At 43.4% G+C, this 18,767-nt stretch overlaps 1 protein-coding gene and 1 non-coding gene across 2 annotated transcripts; one reads left to right on the forward strand and one right to left on the reverse strand.

Moving 5' to 3' along the window:
• Positions 1-3,711: 3,711 nt before the first annotated feature.
• Positions 3,712-14,036, reverse strand: C14H16orf46 (chromosome 14 C16orf46 homolog). Its single transcript, XM_012189596.5, has 3 exons — positions 13,818-14,036; positions 7,028-7,275; positions 3,712-5,882 (listed from the first exon to the last, which is right to left on the reverse strand). The coding sequence occupies exons 2-3, from the start codon at positions 7,235-7,237 to the stop codon at positions 4,878-4,880; spliced, it is 1,215 nt and encodes a 404-aa protein (XP_012044986.1). The 5' UTR covers positions 7,238-7,275; positions 13,818-14,036; the 3' UTR covers positions 3,712-4,877.
• A 1,468-nt stretch (positions 14,037-15,504) lies between these two features.
• On the forward strand, positions 15,505-15,608 carry LOC114118160 (U6 spliceosomal RNA). Its single transcript, XR_003591703.1, has one exon. It is a non-coding gene; the product is annotated as a U6 spliceosomal RNA (small nuclear RNA).
• Positions 15,609-18,767: the final 3,159 nt, after the last annotated feature.

Below are 18,767 nucleotides of genomic sequence, written 5' to 3' on the forward strand. Positions count from 1 at the left end.
GCTGTGGATGCAATGCTTATTTCCAAAGATGTTTGGCCACTGAAATCTTTAAGAAGTGTGTATATTGCCATGTGATCCCTGGCCCAGGAAGATCCCAGATGCCTCGGGGCAACTAAGCCCATGCGCCACAACTCCTGAGCCCGTGTGCAGCAACCACTGAAGCACACGCACCCTAGAGCCTGTGCTCCCCAACAAGAGAAGCCACAGCAATGAGAAGCCCCTACTTGCCGCAACTAGAGAAAGTCCGTACCCAGCAACGAAAGCCCAGCACGGCCTAAAATAAAATAAAGTGTGTCTGCTGTTTAGAAAGGATGTATTAGAAAAGTTGAGCTCTGGTGGGTGCTCAGTTGCTCAGTCATATCTCTTTGCAACCCCATGGACTGTAGGCTCCTCTGTCCATGGGATTTCCCAGGCAAGAACACTGGAGTGGGTTGCCATTTCCTCCTCCAGGGGATCTACTCAGGGATTGGACCCACATCTCTTGCATCTCCTGCATTAAGGAGGGTTCTTTACCACTGAGCCACCCAGGTCTTAAAAAAAAAAAAAAAAAAATCTCTTTTAGGACTTCTACTGTAAGCAACTTTTGAAATGTAGAAATTGAAATTCACTTAGATTTTCTTTTAATTTCACACTACAAAAGCCAGCATCCAGAGTCAATCTGATCACAAATCTATGATATGACAGAAAGAACTGTTCACATTTTGAGTGTCTAGTAATGTTTACAGGCAAGTTAACTTCACTAAAATGACAGAATCAGGAAGTACCTTAAGTATTAATTCCCTCAATTTTTCCCCCTGACCAGGGATCGAACCTGCATCCCCTGCACTGGAAGTACGGGGTCTTAACCACTGCAACATCAGGGAAGTCCCTAGCCCCTCATTTTATAGGACAGAGTCAATTTAAAAATGTCTAGTTTCCAGCTCCTAGGAAGAAAAGATGATGGTGCTAGTTTTAGTTATTGAGTTACTTTAAGACTGAGTTCCGGAAGATATACAATAGCTTTGATCTGCTAGATTAAACTTGAGAAGTAAATTTTTCGCTGTTAACACCTCAGGATGACACACCACCAGTCTGAGAGATATGGCATAAGTCTGCAGAGCAATCATGTTTAGACTGCTGCAGTGGAAATTCAGGCAAAACAGGATGAGAAGAAGGGCCAGGCAATGAAGATGGCCCATGAACTGATTGACAGGCACCCCAACCAAGGACCCCCAAGTTGACAAGTTAGGGAGGTGAGCTTTTTAAAGAGTCCATGTGACAACTGGCCATGCCCACAGGATTTCTAAATGATTCTGAACAGGCATTCGTTAAAGGGAAATGATCCAGCTATTTGTATTTGATCTGATCATGACATTCTGGAAAACCACAAATCTCTGTGAGCATTGTACATACATGACCTCCTCATCTTCACCACATTCTGTGTCTGAAATTATTCCCACCTCACAGGAAGGAAAGACATTCCGAAGTCCTCTTTCCTTGCCCTACATGATTCTTTCCACCCACTACTCCAGCTGTTTCTTCACCTTGGAGATAAGTTGGCACCTTCAGATGCCCAAGCTGCACACCTGAACCCAAACTCTCTGTTGATGGGTTTCTTCTTGGGTCACAGGAGAAAATGAGCCCTGAGCCTCATGAATTTGCTCAGGATAAAAGGAGGCAATACCCAGAAGAGGCTCTGAACACTTAGAATAGTGCCTTGCTAACTCAAGTGGAATTATGGTGCCATGTGATGGGTTAGTGGCACTCGGGTCAGAGTTTAGCCTGGGCATCAGGGGCACAGCACAGAACCTCTCCTGGCTCCAGGGCCGCAGTTAGCCTGGCAGACAGTGGGTGAGTGTTGCCTGTGGCACCAGCAAACTCCCTTGTCTGCCCTCAGTCACAGCCACAGGAGCCCCTGTTTTCTTCCTCATCTGGCTTCTCAGGAGCCCCTGAACTGCAGCACCAAGGCTGCACTTGGACCCAAGCCCAGACACCCCAAAAAGTCCCAGGTGTGAGGACTCCAATTGTGCAGCTCAGCCTGCTTGGCCAGCCGGGGGATCCTGCATAGAGATGGGCTGGGGCTCTGGCACTTAGGGAGAGGGAGAGATTGAAAGCAAAGTAGATCTAGTCCAGACTTAAAAAGAACAAAGCTAAAAATGAGAGGAAGTCTCCCCGAGCAGCCAAAGCTCGCCATACTTATCCAAACATCGCCGGGTCCTATTCTGACTTAATCTTCCCCTCACCCTTGTCCCCCCATCACTCTCAGATCTACACTCTCCCAGGTGTCCAGTCCCTCCAGCCCTGTACTTGCTCAGCAGCACTCCCAGAACTCAGTCTGGCCTCCCCTAGGAGGTGAGGCTCTGCAGAGGAGCCCTGTGTTGGGTGTAGCCACACTTCCACTTGGTGATTTTTTTAATTTCCAGAAAAATAAGAGTTTGGTAAGTTTTACTAATGATACAAACTAAGAGAATAAAAGATGAAACACAGAGCCCTCCATGTTTGGCTTGAGATTCGATCCCTGGGTCTGGAAGATCCCCTGGAGCAGGGAATGGCAACCCACTCCAGTATTCTCGCTGGAGAATTCCACGGACAGAAGAGGCTGGCGGGCTACAGTTTGGGGGGTGGCAAAGAGTTGCACACAACTGAGCGATTAGCAACAACACATAAGAACCAAAACTTAATTTGAGGTCATCACCTGGAGGTAGAAAGAAGGTGATTGGGACTGAATTATAACATGTTGACACCTTAAAATGGAAGGATTTTTGTTATTGCATTCTAGTAAACATTTAGCCTTTATCTAGATAGACTTGGATATCAAAGACCAGTTTGAACGTCCTGATTTAATCTGACTAGAAACTGGGACAAGGCCTAGAGTGACTCTGTCCACAGAGAAGCAAGCCAAACTTCTCCTCAACCAACAAAAATAAGATACCAGAGGGACTTTATCAGGTATTTGAATAATTACCTAAAGAAATAGATGCTTTCATAATTTAAAAAAAAAAAAAACTAGCTGATTAAAAAATTTTTTAAGATACTAAAACAGACACAGGGTGGAAAGAGTCAAACATGACTGAGCAACTGAACAACAACAAACCTGTAAATCTGGGACCTTCCTTCGTTCAAACTAAATCTCAGTTCTAAATTATTATATGTTTATCCCCAAAGGTATAGAATATATAACCCTTATCTCAACAAGTGAGTTTTTCTTAAGAAAAAAAAAAATTCTTTCTGTTGTCACTTGTATCAGTTCAAACTGTGGCAAGATCTCAACTGGTAAGTGCCCCTGGGCTAAGCAGGTGAGCTTTGTCCCTCATTCATACTGGTAGATACTTTTCTCTCCCAAGCAAACACTTTGACAGGTGTATACATAGTGAGCTTATTCATTATTCTGCAGCCTACAAAGAAGGACTTGAAAAAAACCACTGACTCAGGTAGGCAGGTTGCCAGAGCTGGACAAGTGCTCAAGCAGTACAGGGTCCAACACCCGCAGTGTGCACAGAGGGAAATCAGGACCTCTTCTTGGGGGTGAATTCAGATGGTTTCTTCATTCAGACAAGAAAGGGTGAGTAGAAACTGCAAACTGCTTCTAGTCTGAAAAGTGTCCAATCTCAAAAGGCAAAGTACACCTTTAAATGACTATTGTACTGTAATCATTCCTGCATTTCTGGTGTTTTGTAAAGGCAAACCAACAAAACTCCTAAACTTAAACAGAAAAGACATTACAAAGACCAGTTATGGAAAACAGATGTTTACAAATAGCCATAAATTCTGTCTGCCCATCACTTAGGAAATGGAAAGCCTACAGTTCAAGTATGATCTACTTTAAGCAAATGCAAACTATATAATGACAGAGTGGCTAAATGGTTATTCACATTACAAAATGGTTCTTCACAGCATCTCTCTACATAGCATTGTCACTTCACATTTAAAATATAACTTATTTACAAACATTTAATTTATACACAACTTTAGGAAATGTGTACTGGGGTAAAATGAGGGGGGAGGAAAGATGGAAGAAGGAAGAAAGCCACACCTCCATTCCATAACTCCATCTGGGGTTGTCAAGTTCCCAAATAGTAGATGTAAGACTGGAAGGAGCATGTGTGCTAACAATCATCTCAGTGACATTTAAACAATAATTATTATTCTCAACCTGCCTCTCAAGATGAATTTTGTAGAAAGGTAGCCAAAACCTCCCAGACACAGAGACTAACATAAGGTTCTAAGTATATGAAATCTGGGACACATAAGATAGAATGGACATGGCACATCCATCCATCCAGTATCAATATAAGGATATGCCACCCTGGACACAGGAAATTCATCTGGACACAGACTGGAATTTTCTCTTACAACACTGTTTCAATTAAAGCAGGTTTCTGTTGCAAGAGAAAATGTGGCAACCGACAGACCATCTGCCAGGTTCAAAAGATCAGGAAACGACTTGGCCTCAACAAGCCCAGGACGCCTGGCTTGAAGCACTGGGGTTCAGGGGGCAGAAAGCACCCCTGCCGGCTGGCTCGGGGGCTGACCTGGGGGCAACCCTGGAGGGAGGCCCTCCAGCTTCCCCACCATCCACTTGTCTTCCAGGGTACAGATAAGCCAGGCTGAGGCTGAGACTGGCACTACCAGTGTGCGTTTTGTAAATGGCTAAGCAACAGAAGCAGGTAAACACAAAAATGTGGAGGTTTTGAGAGTACATCAAAATCCATACTATGAGGTTCAGCTGTCCCCGATCTACTACCGAAAAAGGACCAGGGGAGAGAGGGAGAGAAGAGTGTGCGAGACGAAGAGGAGAAAGAGAGAGAGAGACTGGAGTAGGGCAGGAGGGAGACAGGGGAAAGAAGATGAACCACGTTCAGACGCTGCTTATTCCCAGGGAATTATATTGTAGCAGCTCAAAGGAGTCTGTGAGTGGAAATGGGAATAACAACTCTGCTCACTGTGAGGGACGGCAAGAGAGGTCTTGAGAACACTTTGGTCTCCAACATTTGGGGCCTGTTTTCCTGCTTGGCCTCTGTGAGGACGCGCTTTGGGGTTTTCATGGGAGGCCTGGGCTCCCTGGCTTTGAGTCTGGCTTTGTAGTTCCTCGCTCCTTGTTTCTGCAAAAGCTGGAAGGTGGCAAGATAGCAGGGAGGGCACAGCAGGTTTTTCTCAGGCAGGAGGGACCAGTGCAGGCAGCAGGGCTCAGGCTCGGCCAGCAGGGGCATCCGGGCCACCGGAGTGAGGAAAGGCTGCATGTCCTTGACTTTGTGGTGCCTGGCCAGCTCAGTGGGCTGCTTTTCGCCTGCCCCGTCAACGGCTTTCACTCCATAGGCATAAGCCACACACTCATCCTTTTCCACACTCAGCCCCTTCTCTTCTGGCCGCAAGAAAAAGTTCTTAGTCTTCTTACCCAGAACATCCAAGCCATCTGGGGGCGAAGACTTCAAGGGAGGGAGGACTAAAAGGGCTTTGGAAGTCAGGGAGTCTGAGGAGGGGAGAATTCTGTCAGTGCCTCTCCAGGGCCTTCTGGGGTCCTTGCCCCTAACAGTCTCCGGGGTGGCCCAGTCTTCCAGGCACCAAATGAACTCCTTTATTTGCAGACTTTTCTTCTCTCCCTGACTGTAGGTGGGAAAGCAGATTTTGTTAACTTCCCTGGAGGTTGTAGTGGGGCCTGGGGGGGTGCCCGGCGTCTGGGAGAGGCTGCCTCCATCCTTCTCTGGGCCTGCCTCAGCTGGAGCTGGAGCTGAAGCCCCAGACTCCAACTTCCCCACCTCCGAATGAAGCCTGGCCTCCAGGCTCCCATGGGAGAGATTGACACAGAGTAAGCAGCTGCTGGCACTTTCTCCCACCCTCGCCTTCTTAAGCTTCTTCCTGGGCCAGATGCAGGCAGTTGGAGATATCTGCCCCCAGCCTCGGACCTGCAGATAAAGCAGTGTGTTACTCTCAGCCTCACGGCCTCCACTGTGGCCACATCCCCGTTCTGACTCTATTTGAATCAATATTTTTCTTTGGATTGACTTAGTTTAGTTTTTTCATGCTTAGTTTAGCCTCCTACTACGCCATGTTATTTGTAATAGTATTTTCAAAGACTAAAATACTAAGCAATAGTATCTAACAGCACACTGATGTGCTGACTATATATATTTTTTAGATGTGTATTAAAATAAATTCAGAAGTATTAAAATCAAAACCATACTTGTCCCGCCTGTAGGCTTTCTTGTACTGCAGGCTCTCTGCGCTTGCCTGCACCAAAGAAGGCTGTGTGAGGATATAACCAAGAATACGGCTCCCACCAAGAAATCGACCATGTTGGCACCCAGATCTCAAACATTCCTCCCAAACTGTAAGAAATAAATGTCTGCTGCTTAAGCTGCCCAGCCTACGGTATTCTCTTATAGCAGCCCGAACTGAAATAGGGCTGGAGCATCTCCTGTGGTGGGAGCCACCCCGGGCACTCTACAATGTGGAGCAGCACCCCAGCCTCAACCCCAGTACATCCAGAAACACCCCCTCTCCCCTCCACGCCCTAGCTGTGACATTGCCAAGCAATCACACCAATTCCCTTATATTTCATTATTGCTTCTAAGAATAGTTTAAGAATAAACCACAGGGTTCTGTATAAAACCACCAGGATAGAAATCTTGGGTCTCTTGGGGAGTTAAGTAGCAGGAGTTAAGTAGCTTGAGTTAAGGGAATTGGGTTCTGGAGTCCAGAAAACCTCGGTTCAACTCCTGCCTTGACCACCGCCTAGGAGATTTTGACACATTTCATTTTTGGTGCTTTGTTTCCCTTTTCCAAAGAGTGAGGCTATTCATAACACCTGAGAGGGTGAATGAATTGATGTATGTGAAGCATTTAGTACTGTGCTTGCCCATACAGAATGGTCATAAATACTCAATAAAAGGTACTGCTATTATCATCATTAATATTCTACCTCTGTTTCAGAGGTTTCTGTTTCCTTGCTTACAAATTTTTGGGGGCAACAATAACTATTTCTGAAAATAGTAAAAGGCTTGTATCAAAACCCTAACATGCACAAGACCTAACTCAAGAAAATACTCACTGCTTCTTCCCATCCAGTTCCAATGACAAACTCTTCGGCTGTTTTATCTTGTTCAAGTGTAACGTCACTGATATTGAGAAGACAACCAACATGATTCTTTTCACTTCTTTCATCTGGACAAGTATAGATTAATTCAGTTTCTTCTGTGCTTTGAATTTCATAATTTTCACTATTTTCAATTTCAGTCTCATTTTTGTGACCGAAATCCATTACTGTGATGGTTGCTTAAAGTCTTTAACATCTTCTTCCTGTGGTTTAAAATGCAAATGGAACTTAGCTTTTAATACTGCTTTGTTTCTGTTAAAAAACCAGTTCAATAACTCAGGTGAAACATCGTCAAGACATGTTCAGGAACAGACAGAAGAAATATTATGAAACCATCCATTGCCAGCTATTGACATTATAAAATATAAGGCTAATTTCAAAGACTTATGGATTTAGGACTTCCCTGGTGCTTCCACTTCAGGGGGTATGGGTTCTATCCCTGATCAGGGAACTAAGATCCCGCATGCTGAATAGTGTGGCAAAAAACAAATAAAACACCTGGATTTATTAAAAAAAAAAAAAAAAGATTCATTGTCCATTCTTATCTTCCAAACTCATGTACGAGATGACAAATAGAAATGTGCAAAAAGCAATCAAAGGTCACCTAAGAGGGTGGCTATGTGATTTCTTACCAATTACATGCAGTTTTCCTTCTATTTGGAATGCAAAAATCTGCAGTGATGTAATACTGATTTTCTGATGGTAAAATTATGCCTCTTATGTTCATAGATTTAAAGTAAATCAGAGTCTGTGTTCTTCCACTTTTTGATTTCCACAGAGCTTTACAATCTGATTTGGTTTAAGAATCACTGGTATAAAACATACATCAAAATCTGTATGTTTCCAAGAAAATCACATCAAGGAAACACAAGGATCACAGTGAAAATGCTCCCATGGGAAAATGCATTTGCAGATGCAACTAGAAAATTGGATTTGGAGTACAAAGCAGGAAGGCACACACATGTATGCCAGAAGACATTAAATTCTATGACATACGCTATTGAAGTGGCTAGAACCAAAAAATGTACAAAGAAGAAACTGTTGACTGAGGTCCAAGCCCTGAAAGTACATGTCTGGATAAACAAGAATAAACCCAAAGAAAAGCTGATCCTTTTCAAGATGAAAAGGCCAAAGGAACTTAAGATATTTAGAAATGAAATAAAGAAGATGAATGAAAATTAAAAAAAGATGACTGAGACTTTAAGAAACAGAGCCTATGGGAAATTCAGTGTGATACAGAAAATATCTTTTCTAGTAGCATTTAAACTAAACAGAGATGGAAGAAAATGATCAGCAAAAAACCCTGTAAATAGGGGCCTTCCCTGGTGGTCCAGTGGCTAAGACTCTGCACTCCCAACGCAGGGAGCCTGGGTTCAATCCCTGGTCAGGGAATTGGATCACGCATGCTGTAACTAAGACCTGGCAGAGCCAAATAAATAAGAATTTTTTTTAAAAAGCCTGTAAAATAGCTCATTATTTTACCAATTGAACATAAGCCATCATGATTTGCTTCAAAATAATCCTGCAAGGGGGTGGGGGTGGTTGGTTGTAGTTGGAGAGAGAATGAGGAAATAAAAAAAGCCACAGATTCTGTTTGTTGTAGAAGGGTATGAGGACATTGAGGTTAACTGCACTATTCACTGTACTTTACTGTGAAATTTTCCATAATAAAATGGGTTTTTTTTTTGAGTCATCATGTTAACAGAATGGTTCAAGAAATAAAACATGGGGTAACAGTGGAGGTGAGCAAAGCATGAATTTTGATCTTAAGCAAACTGAATAAATGTATCAAAGAACAGATTTCACCGTTTGGATAATTTAATTGGGGTAAAGACCTTGAACAGGGATTTATTTAAAGAGATGTACCAAAAGGTGGGGAAACAACTCAGAAATAAATTGGAGAATATAGTTTACGAAGATGATTTGGAAAAGTGAAAGTGAAAGTCACTCAGTTGTGTCTGACTCTTTGTGACCCCATGGGCTACACAGTCCATGGAATTCTCTAGGCCAGAATACTGGAGTGGGTAGCCTTTCACTTCTCCAAGGGATCTTCCCAACCCAGTGATTGAACCCAGGTCTCCCACATTACAGGTGGATTCTTTACCAGCTGAGCCACAGGGGAAGATTTGGAGACACTCCATAAATAACTGGCCAATTACTCTTTAAGTCAAAGGACTCAAGGCCTTCTCATTGAATTTACTGAATACAAAAGAAGGCACTGGAAATGCAGGAGGAAAAGAAAAAACACAGACATTACCTTTAGGATCTCTAACCCCAGGTTGTGATGATGTCCCAGGTTGTGATGATGTCATTTGTTAATGAACTGAGAAGTACAAAGACTACCAAATGCCTCTTTGTTAGACATCTGGCAAACTCAATGGCGCTTTGACACCCTAACCAATCTGTAACTTAGAATATGAACTGCCCTGCTCCTGAAAGGAACAAAGACTTCATTACCACTGGTCAGTGGCAAAGACACCAATATTACAGCAGAGGCCAACGAAAGGACATTATCTTCTGTTGCTACTCTCATAGATATGTTGTATAAAAGTTAAAATGAGGACCAGTTTTATCAAATTTGGGTTTGGTTTGGTTTTTAATGGATTATGTTTTTGGTGTCATGTCTAATAACACTTTGCCTAACCACAGGTCATAAAGATTTTCTGTATTTAGTTTTCAAAGTTATATAGTTTTATGGTTTATATTTAGGTCTATGATCCATTTTGAATTAAGTTTTTGAATATGAACAGCCAGTTGTTGCAACATTCTTGTTCAAAGATTATTCTTCCTGCATTTAACTTTTTTTTTGTGGTCAAAAGTCAATTGGCTATGTTTATTTGGCAGGAGAGATATCAATAACCTCAGATATGCAGATGACACCACCCTTATGGCAGAAAGTGAAGAAGAAGTAAAGAGCCTCTTGATGAAAGTGAAAGAGGAGAGTGAAAAAGTAGGCTTAAAGCTTAACATTCAGAAAACTATGATCATGGCATCTGGCCCCATCACTTCATGGCAAATAGATGGGGAAACAGTGGAAACAGTGGCAGACTTTATTTTGGGGAGCTCCAAAATCACTGCAGATGGTGACTGCAGCCATGAAATTAAAAAATGCTTGCTCCTTGGAAGGAAAGTTATGACCAAGCTAGACAGCATATTAAAAAGCAGAGACATTACTTTGCCAACAAAGGTCCGTCTAGTCAAGGCAATTATTTCTCCAGTAGTCATGTATGGCTGTGAGAGTTGAACTATAAAGAAAGCTGACTGCCAAAGAATTGCTGCTTTTGAACTGTGGAGAAGACTCTTTAGAGTCCCTTGGACTGCAAGGGGATCCAACCAGTCCATCCTAAAGGAGATCAGTCCTGAGTGTTCATTGCAAGGACTGATGTTGAAGCTGAAACTCCAATACTTTGACCACCTGATGTGAAGAGCTGACTCATTTGAAAAGACCCTGATCCTGGGAAAGATTGAAGGCAGGAGAAGGGGACGATAGAGATGAGATGGTTGGATGGCATCACTGACACAACGGATAAGAGTTTGGGTAAACTCCGGGGGTTGGTGATGGACAGGGAAAGCCTGGCATGCTGCAATTCATGGAGTTGCAAAGACTCGGACACGACTGAGCGACTGAACTGATATTTATTTGGGTACATTTTAGAACACCCTATTCTGGCCCATTGACCTGTGTCTCTCCATTCACCAATATCATATTGATTCCTATAGTTTATGGTAATTTTTAAAACTGGGTAATGTGATTCCTCCATTTTATTCTTCATTTTCATAATTTTTTTTACCTATTATAGTTCCTTTTAAATTTCCTAATAAATTTTAAAGCCAGCTTGTTAATATCTATAATAAATCCTGCTCCAGATTCATATCTTGATATTCAACAGTTACTCCTCCAATTTCTTTGAGATTGTCTATCTATTCTTGGACCTTGTATTTTCATAAATGTTTCTGAATCTAGAAAACTGAAAACAGTTTTAAGAAAATAATTATAATGTTTTAGTTCTATCTTCAGTTGCTAAGCCGTGTCTGACTCTTTGCGACCCCATGGACTGCAGCATGCCAGGCTTCTCCATCCTCCACTATCTCCTGGAGTTTGCTCAAAATCATGTCCATTGAGTCAGTGATGCCATCCAACCATCTCATCCTCTGTCCCCAAATCTAGGACTTTTCCATTCCCATAGTCCCTGGACTCTATTTTTAAAGGTAGTGACATTTATAATATACGTAAAGGTCATTTGCTTCGTACATCACCTCTGATGATACCAGATCAGTGTGGTACGAAGATGCTACTATTGGTCCCCCAAATCTTGCTTCTTTTTCCTTTTGGAGATACAGAAGTATTATCTACATTTCTCCTTGAAGTTAAGCATGCCTTGTGACTTATTTCGGCTAATAACAGGACTGAAATCATATGAGTCACTTCTAGGCAGAAGTACCTAAAAGCCAGTGTTTCCCCACATTTGCCATCATATTTTGCCATCACAGTTGGCAAAAGAGTAGGACACAACTTAGCACCTAAACAACAACAACAGTAACACACACACTTGGGCACACGGGCTCAGTAGTTGTGGTTTGCAGGCTTTAGAGCTCAGGCTCAGTAATTGTGGTGCATGGGCTTAGTTGCTCTGTGGCTTGTGGAATCTCCCTGGATCAGGGATCAACCCCCTGCCTCTTGTATTGGCAGGCAGATTCTTATTCACTGTACCACCAGGTAAATCCCAAGGACCATTCTTCGAAAGATTAAGAGTGTACTTGAGTCAATTCAAAGACAAAATTCTCATTAAAGGTAGGCTTAATAATGTATAATTTATGTTCACTGAAACTGGGTAAAAAAAAAAACTGTTGCAGTAATTTTTCTACAATATTCCTCAAAGATAACGTAGTAAATTAAGTTCTGCAAATCCTCCCTCCACAAGGTTTTCCATCCTAATCCCTGGGACTATTCCATGAATAAGTTATGTTACATGGCAAAAGGGATTTTACAGATGTAATTATGGGTACCAATTGGTTGACCTGATGACAGGGAAACAATCTTGGTTTACTGGGATGGGCCTAATCTAATGATGTGCTGTACTTAGTCACTCAGTCATATCCGACTCTGCAACTGCATGGACTGTAGCCCACCAGGCTCTTCTGTCCATGGGGATTCCCCAGGCAAGGATACTGGAGTGGGTTGCCATGCCCTCCTTCAGGAAATCTAATGGTATGTGTCCTTTAAAAGCAGAGTGTTTTCTTTGGCTAGCAGCAGGAGCAGCAGCAGCAGAAGTCAGAGATTTAAAGCATGAGAGGAATTTGAGACATCTTATTGACTGAAGAACGCCAGCAGTCTTTCTTTTCGCTGTTATCTTTGACACATTTCTGCTATCACTCACCCATATAATCAGGCTACAAATGGCTACCCTCAATTCCTGTACCTCATAGATCAGTCGGTAAAGAATTTGCCTCCAATGCAGGAGACCTGGGTTGGATTCCTGGGTTGGGAAGATCCCCTGGAGAAGGAAATGGCAACCCACTCCAGTATTCTCGCCTGGAGAATCCCATGGACAAAGGAGCCTGGCATTCTACCGTCCATGGGGTCGCAAGAGTCCAATACAACTTAGTGACTAAACCACCATGTTAATTACATGTGCTTTATGCTTCTTACATGCCCACAGAGCACAGCGGCCTTGATTATTCATAGAATGATTCCTAGGAGCGCAGTTTCTACAACCATCTCTCCCTATCAGAACATTTCACTCCAATCCCAGTCTCCAACTCTTCTGCTTTTTCCAGTCACATTCATTACTCATTAAGTGTTCATGAGATGCCTAGCACTGGTGGTGGTTGTTCAGTAGCTAAGTCCTGTCGACTCTTTTCGACCCCCCCCCCCCCCCCCCCCCCCCCCCCCCCCCCCCCCGCCAGACTGCAGCATGCCAGGCTCCTCCGTGCTCCACTATCTCCCAGTTCAATTCAGTTGCTCAGTCGTGTCCCACTCTTTGCGACCCCGTGGACTGTAGTACTCTAGGCCTCCCTGTCCATCACCAACTCCCGTGGTTTAATCAAACTCATGTCCATCAAGTCGGTGATGCCATCCAACCATCTTATCCTCTGTCGCCCCTTCTCCTCCTGCCTTCAGTCTTTCCCAGCATCAGGAGTCTTTTCATGTCCATTGAGTAGTCGTTGCTGTTTGACCATCCCATCCTCTGCCACCGGCTTCTCCTTCTGCCTAGCAAGGGTAGTGAAATGGTAAAGCAACCCCAGTCTTCCCAGCTCTCACACAGCATACAATGTACAGGAAAATTCAAGTCTTCAAACACACAACTCTTGCCACCTGTTTCCAAAAGCCCAGGCACTTGACAGCGTGGCTCTCTGCCCTTCTTCCAAGACCTTTCTTTCTTTCTCCTCTCGGCCCTCCCCTTCTTCCACATCCTGCTGCTGCTGCTGCTGCTAAGCCGCTTCAGTCGTGTCCGACTCTGTGTGACCCCATAGACGGCAGCCCACCAGGCTCCCCCGTCCCTGGAATCTCCAGGCAAGAACACTAGAGTGGCATCCTACCTGGCCACAAAAGATGCCTCCCCTTCTTTCAATAGATATGCCCTCCAGCAAAGCGCCCTCACCAACCCCACCCCTTCCTCCAAGGGCCGTTCCCTCACAGGGCTCCGCCCTTTCAGCGGCTCCTCCCACTGCCCCACCCACTCCGCACCCCCTCCCCAGGCCCTGCCCACTCTTCTTCAGGCCCAGCTTCTCCTCTTCCTTTTACCTCCCCGCCTCAGAAGGCAGCTCCCTTCCCAACTGGGCAAGGCTTCTCGCTCTGCCGCCGATGGAGCAGTCTGGGGCCTCGACCCGGAGGCGGGGAAGCGGCCCGGCCGCTCACACCCTCCTGAGGGCCCAGCGGGGTGGAAGGACCCGGGCAGCTTAGTCCCCGCCGGCGGGCTACAGGGGCGGTTGCCCTGCGTTACAGACGCGCTGGGGGCGGGGCGATGGGCAGCCCCTGGAGGGGGAGGGAGGGGATTCGCGGCGGAAGTGACGTACATTCGCCCCGCGCAACAAAGCTCAGCGCGGGAAGCGCCTCTGACTGACCGCGGTTGGCGCGTGCTCCCGACAGGCTGTGCGCGGCCGCGAACCTTCCACCGGCGCGTGGGGCGCTCACAGCCGGTGAGCGCGCGGGAGGTCACATGGCGAGGTACCGTGTCCCCTTAGGCGCCCGTCAGGCCTTGGAGTTAGAAAGCGAGGACTCAGCTTCCCCTCAGAGAGCCAGGGTCTCGCCCTCAGCACCGTTGCCCGTGGCGCGGTTGGTTCTGTGCTGACGGGTGGATAGTAGCATCCCTGGCCTCTACCCACGAGGTACCAGATGAACGAAATTGTCCCCAGACTTTGCCAACTGTCCCCAAATTGCCCTTCCCCACCTAAGGACTGTGTCGGGGCAGTACAGGCCAGAAACTTCACAGTAGGCGTTTAAGCCGCTTCTTTGGGCGGGAATAGTTGGAACCCAAGTCTTGTAGCAGCGCAACCTGTGAAGTGGGCGTTGGCATGTTTTCCACAGATGTCAAAATAGCCCCACGTCGTTATATCAGCTGAGGAACTCATTGAAGACAGTGAAAGGTCCCCCTCTCCTCCCCTCCCACTTTTGGTGCTGGTACTTTCGGGCATCCCAATGTGCAGCCAGGAATGGGAAACTGCCCGAAATCAGGCATTCATGGTGGTTCAGTTCTGGTTCCAAAGCCTTTCTGCTTTTAAAAGTGTAACTATTACTGCTTGAGAAATATAAGCCTTTTATACCACTGTTGATTAAAAGCTGTGTGGGCTACCCTGATGACTAAGATGGTAAAGAGTCTGTCTGCAGTGCAAGGAGACCCTGTTCTGCCATCCCTGGGTTTGGAAGAGCCCCTTGAGAAGGAAATGGCAACCCACTCCAGTATTCTTTCCTAGAAAAATTCCATGGTCAGAGGAGCTTGGCAGGCTACAGCCCATGGGGTCTCAAAAGAGTCCAAGGTGATTGACATACACTATATTAATTACAAAGCCTATCAATTGAAAGGAAAGACCATTTTTATGACATAAATACGACATTCTAAGACCTTAGAACAACGTACTTATCTAGAATATGAGTACTTAAGATATTCTTTACCTAAAAATACACTTTTGGATCTTTTGTATTTTATAACCTGTAATTAATAGTATTTATGCATACTTCTAAGAATTATGCAAAACTGCATGCCTCATTCCACATTTTTTTGTGTTAAAACATGAAACTTTCAATTATATGTATTTTTTTTACGTGACTGACCCACATGGAATATCACTTCTCTAAACCAGGGATTGAACCTGGGCCCCTGCAGTGAAAGCCGAGAATCATAACCACTGGGACATCAGGAAATTCCCAATCATAAATGTTAAAGGATGTAACATCCAGATTATCAAAATACATGAAAAAAATGGAAAATTTTGTGCTCGCTTTGGCAACACATATACTAAAATTGGAATAATACAGAGATTAGTGTGGTCCCTGCACAAGGATGACACACAAGTTTGTGAAGCATTCTATATATATTTTTTAATTGTAAAGGAAAAAAACTATAAAGTGAAAGAAAAAATGGAAATCTTTTTTTTCCCCTTGAATTCACAACTGTATATTTTATCCACAGAATTTTATCCTAACATAACACAAAAATATAATTTGAAAATGAAATTTAAAAAATTTTCATGACTATAAAGTTAAAACAACTAAATTTGTTTTCAGATATATAATCACCTTTATTTCTACTCAGCAAATAATAGGAGTGTATTCCTTGTGTTTATAAATAGTAAACAAAAGAATGTTCCTGAAAGTGTACAGAATATAGGGCTGTCCTCTCATCAATTCATGTATCTATGGGAAAATATTACATATTACCAGGATGAGAGATTCAGTCTGTTTTATTCATTTTTTCTTTCAAAGATGTAAGCTGAGTGAAATAACTTGTTCATAGGAAGACACACATGAAAGGGATTTTGTCACTGCTGTGTCTCTTAACTTCAGCAGACAGTTTGGTTAGGAAGGACCTCCCTTCAGTTATGTTGAAAATGGAAAATTTGAAACCACCTGACTAGCAGGATGTTACCCCAGTCATTAAAGCTACATTCTCAGTTTTGGGGAAGTATACCAAAAGTCTTAACTAAGATTTATTAAATGACTGTTAAACATGTTGACTGAAAGCACCTTGCCCTAAGTACATTTGGAAGTTTGAAGATGTGGCAACTGATGTGCTTCACACTAATTATGCCTGCATACCCCTTTTAAAGGGGCTTGTAATCACCACTGAGGCTTAGCAAGTAGAAGTTTGAGAGCATGACTGTGCAGAAACATAAATGGACAAGTGTGTTTAGCTAGTCATGTTTATAAAATGCCGAAGTAGAGATGGAATCAAGATACAAAAGTTCTTGTAGAATAAGATCTCAGAGTTGGCAAAGGGGTGTTTTAAAAACACCAAAATGGTGGCAGGAGGTATACAGAAACTTTCCATTCAGTTTTGAACCTATATCTAACCCAACATCCACTTAAAAGGGGTGGAGGAAGTAGTCAATAGTAAAACCATGTTGCTGGTAAGAAAAAGTTCATCACAAATATAGATGTATGATTAGGTCTGAAATAATACAGTGATTGTTGAGTAATAAGACAATTATATACTTAGCATATTTTTAAAAACTGAAAGTGGGTGGTACCCTGACATTTTAGCAGCCTGAAACTGCAGAAATTCAGAAAAATTCCGAAGTTGATTATGCTGAGGTGATCTGAAGTACCAGCCTCATTTTCATACTAGCATGCCTATCGCGAGCCCTCTAGTGGTTTCTTTATTAAAACTTAAGGCTGTCAACTTCGGGGAAATGAAAAAAAAAAAGAAATTTAACCTTCAGGGTTACCTGTTTCATTTCTTGAGTTTTAATTAGAGAGCATTATTCAAAACATATGTTAAGCTTCTCTATTAAGACCAAAATGATTCAAAGGAATGAGGTCTGAGAAACTGAATTCTTTGTTGATTTAGTCCATTTGAAGTGCCATTCAACACCTATTATTTTCAGCAGCACTATAACAGAATTGAATTGGCTCTATATTCTAAACTGAAAGACCAAGTTGTGATAGCTGTTCTTTGATTCGATCCCCTTCCCCCATCAGACTCCCAGTTCAGTTCAGTCATTCAGCTGTGTCCAACTCTTTCGACTCCATGCACTGCAGCACACCAGTCTTCCCTGTCCATCACCAATTCTTGGAGCTTGCTCAAACTCATGTCCTTCGAGTCAGTGATGCCATCCAACCATCTCATCTTCTGTCACCCCCTTCTCCTGCCTTCGATCTTTACCAGCATCAGGGCCTTTTTCAATGAGTCAGTCCTTCACATCATGTGGCCAAAGTATTGGAGCTTCTGCATCAGTCCTTCCAATGAATATTCAGGACTGATTTCCTCTAGGATAGACTGGTTGGGTCTTCTTGCAGTCCAAGGGATTCTCAAGAGTCTTCTCCCAACACCACAGTTCTTCAGCACTCAGCTTTCTTTATGGTCCAAGTTTCACATCCATACATGACTACTAGAAAAACCATAGCTTTGACTAGACTCCCATTTGAATATATATATTTGGCTACATCACACATGTTGTGCAGTCTTAGTTCCCAAACCAGGAATTGAACCTGGGCCCCAGCAATGAAAGTGCCTAACTTTCATTACGTAGTCAAAGAGTCCTAACCACTGGATCTCCAGGGAATTCCCTTGTATTTTTATGGTAACATACATTTGCAAAGGAACTGATAGTGAATCAGGAAATGTGAAAACCCTAACCATAACTTCCAGCTTTTATCCTTTCCATCACCTAATCTGTGAAATGGTGGTAGTTATGGATATGCCCTACCAAGCTCTGGCTATCGTAAAGACCAAAGACGGTAATACACAAGAGCACCTTTAAAACAAAATTTAATTATTTAGACTAAGATGAGCAATTATTACTCATCCCTTTCTAGTTCCAAAGTGGGGGGAAGGGGGAAAAGTCACTCAGTCGTGTCTGACTCTTTGTGACCCCATGGACTGAGAAGCCTGGTAGGCTACAGTCCATGGGATTTTCCAGGCAAGAGTACTGGAGTGGATTGACATTTCCTTCTCCAGGGGATCTTCCCGACCCAGGGATCGAACCTGGGTCTCCCGCATTGTAGGCAGACACTTTACCCACTGAGCCATCACTGACAGGCAGCTCAGCAGTGATAGGGCTACTGGCTTAGTCCTGGAAAGAATGCATCCATTTTACAGAGGAACAGAAAAGGCTTGTATGTTACTTATCTATCTACATACTCTAGGTTCTCGTGTTTGCTCTTTATTTACCAGAAGACAGTAATGCTTAAATACTTCCCTTCTCCAGTATTGGGAAAATGATAGAAGAGTTTGTTCTTACTGTATGCTATGTTGGCCACAAGTTTCACTGTGTCCACTTCTATTCCCTTTACTTATGTGGCTTAGCTTTCTTAAGGTTGTCATGTACCAGACTGGTCACAATTTCACCTTTTCTTGTTTTTACTCCACTCTTGTAATTTAGCATGACAGAAAAACAAGGTCAGTGATTTCTTTTTCAATACATTAAAGATAATAAAAAAATAGTACTTGATGTTATCAGGCAATTAGATCTTTGTTTAACAAAAGCCAGGTTTGTGACTAAAAGGAAACATTTTCTTGGAACTTTCTCATTGTCA

The sequence above is a fragment of the Ovis aries genome, chromosome 14 (assembly GCF_016772045.2).
Source record: "Ovis aries strain OAR_USU_Benz2616 breed Rambouillet chromosome 14, ARS-UI_Ramb_v3.0, whole genome shotgun sequence".
In the NCBI taxonomy this organism is placed as follows: Eukaryota; Metazoa; Chordata; class Mammalia; order Artiodactyla; family Bovidae; genus Ovis; species Ovis aries.

Coding starts and splice junctions, on each gene's coding strand:
- C14H16orf46 (XM_012189596.5), bottom strand. CDS start 7,237: ATGGATTTCGGTCACAAAAATGAGACTGAAATTGAAAATAGTGAAAAT. Junction 5,883..7,027: donor GAACTGGATGGGAAGAAGCA/GTGAGTATTTTC, acceptor CTTTATCTGCAG/GTCCGAGGCTGGGGGCAGAT.